The sequence below is a fragment of the Triticum dicoccoides genome, unplaced genomic scaffold (genome assembly GCF_002162155.2).
Source record: "Triticum dicoccoides isolate Atlit2015 ecotype Zavitan unplaced genomic scaffold, WEW_v2.0 scaffold213152, whole genome shotgun sequence".
In the NCBI taxonomy this organism is placed as follows: domain Eukaryota; kingdom Viridiplantae; phylum Streptophyta; class Magnoliopsida; order Poales; family Poaceae; genus Triticum; species Triticum dicoccoides.
Window position 1 is genome coordinate 1 of NW_021239034.1, and position 1,979 is coordinate 1,979.

Sequence of the window (1,979 nt, forward strand, 5' to 3'; positions counted from 1 at the left end):
TTTTTTTTAGTGCTGTTAAATGTTTTGAAAAAACATTTTTTGGCAAATACCTATACATATTCTCAACATGTATGCAAAGTTTAATTTGATAATTTGTATGTTGATAGAATTTTGTATACTTTTTACTCCCTCTCTCTCAGTTTACAGGACGTGCGCGTACCACTAGGTTGTCAATTTGACCAACCTAATACAAGCCATATATTATAAAAAATATACCAATATAAACTTCAGATGTTCTATTTTCAAATTGTCTAATTTTTGTGTTATATAATTTATATTAGGTGATAAAATTGACAACCTAGGTATATGCATAGGACTTGTAAACTGAAACGGAGGAAGTAGCATAATTTAGGTGTATAAGAAACAATATTGTTGGTAAACATAAAGGGCCACCTGAGCCCCGGTCTCCGGACCTAGTTCTGGCAAGTGGACTCAGGTATCAAAAGTATATTCTGAGCAGAGCCCAATTGGAATAATTGCTTATATTATTTTTAAGAAAAGATGACAGAAAAGTGTATTCTGAGCAGAGCCCAATTGGAATAATTGCTTATATTATTTTTAAGAAAAGATGACAGAAATGTTATTCAATTCACGCAAAGCAGTAGCACAAATCACAAAGTGGAAAAGTCCACGCGATGGCGAGAGGTGCCATCCCCATGCCACCTTAAATAAATACTTCTTAGTGACTAGGCTATGCTGAAGATTCAACATTAATCCGGGTGGTTGCCTCTCTTCGCCTCCGTGGAGATGCTCTTGATCACAGTCATCTGTCGTGGATGAAATTAGCCAGCTGCAGCTCCACGTACGAAGATCATTTCTTTTAGAAACAACACGACGGTCTCCACGTGCGAAGATCATTCATCTTGGGAGCTACTACTTCTTGCCGGCAGTTATCTTGGACGACGACGATGAGGACTTGGAGGAGCGCGCGTAGGCGTAGGCGTCCGGTTTGAGGAACAGCTCCTCGAACTGCTTGTGCAGGTCCTCCAGGCTCTCGCTCTCGCCGTCTTCCTGCATGGCATGGCATGGCATGGTGGTGAACAATAAATAAGTAGCGCTCTGCTGGGTAAAAACCTCCATGATATGATATCAATAAGCAGAGCAGCGGTCCCGTACGTGTGGAGGTGTGTGGTTCATGGCCTCCAGGATGTCTCCCAATATTTCTCCTGCACCCTGCGTAATTGATGAAAATCTCACCGGCAATATAATGGAGCTAGGGACGGACGTCGGTATATTATAGTAGTATATATATAAGGACTGTTGAAGGAAGAAGAGACATAAACACACCTCGTCATCGCCATCGCCATCGCTGTCGTAGGCTCCAACGTCGTAGAGGATACGCTTGTTGGGGTCCGACAGAACTGCATGCATGTTCATCAAACCACGTCACCCTCTCTCTACGCTCTCGCCGTCTCTTTCTCGTGGGTACGTGCATAAAATACATAGAGCCACAAGGGAACACGTATACTGCAGCAAAGCCTCGCATTTTATACGGGAAGAAGCTCAACGTTGGAATTGAACAGACGTCCAGAGGAAGAGGGAGATGAACTTACCAGCGTATGCTGCCTGGATCTTCTGGAACCTGGCCTTGGCGGCCTCCGAGCCGCCGGAGCTGCCGCTGCCGCACTTGTCCGGGTGCCATTTCTGTAACCCAGCACATTTATTTATCCAATTTAACCCGACAGTACGTCAAACAGAGGAGCCAAAAAACAGAGAAAAAAATATCATCTAGCATAGCAGAACAGAGGAGAGCAGAGCATATATAGGAGAGCAGAGGAGGAAAGAAGTCGACGAACGGACCATGGCCAGCTTCCTGTAGGCGCTGCGCAGCTCCGCGTCGGAGCAGTTGCTCGCAACGCCGAGCACGGCGTACAGGCCAACGCCGGCATCGCTCTTCTCTCCGCAGCCGGCCATTGCAAACCCTGGATGCTCAGTGCCTGCTTGTGTTGTGTGGGTGTGCCTCTCTCTCTCTCTCTCTC

The 1,979-nt window shown here is 45.7% G+C and overlaps 1 protein-coding gene across 1 annotated transcript; it reads right to left on the reverse strand.

Annotated features, from left to right (window-relative positions):
* Nucleotides 1–534: 534 nt before the first annotated feature.
* Nucleotides 535–1,973, reverse strand: LOC119345189 (chaperone protein DnaJ-like). Its single transcript, XM_037615365.1, has 5 exons — nt 1,801–1,973; nt 1,554–1,644; nt 1,288–1,361; nt 1,117–1,173; nt 535–1,011 (listed from the first exon to the last, which is right to left on the reverse strand). Exons 1-5 carry the CDS (start codon nt 1,912–1,914, stop codon nt 874–876), a joined length of 474 nt encoding a protein of 157 aa, XP_037471262.1. The 5' UTR covers nt 1,915–1,973; the 3' UTR covers nt 535–873.
* Nucleotides 1,974–1,979: the final 6 nt, after the last annotated feature.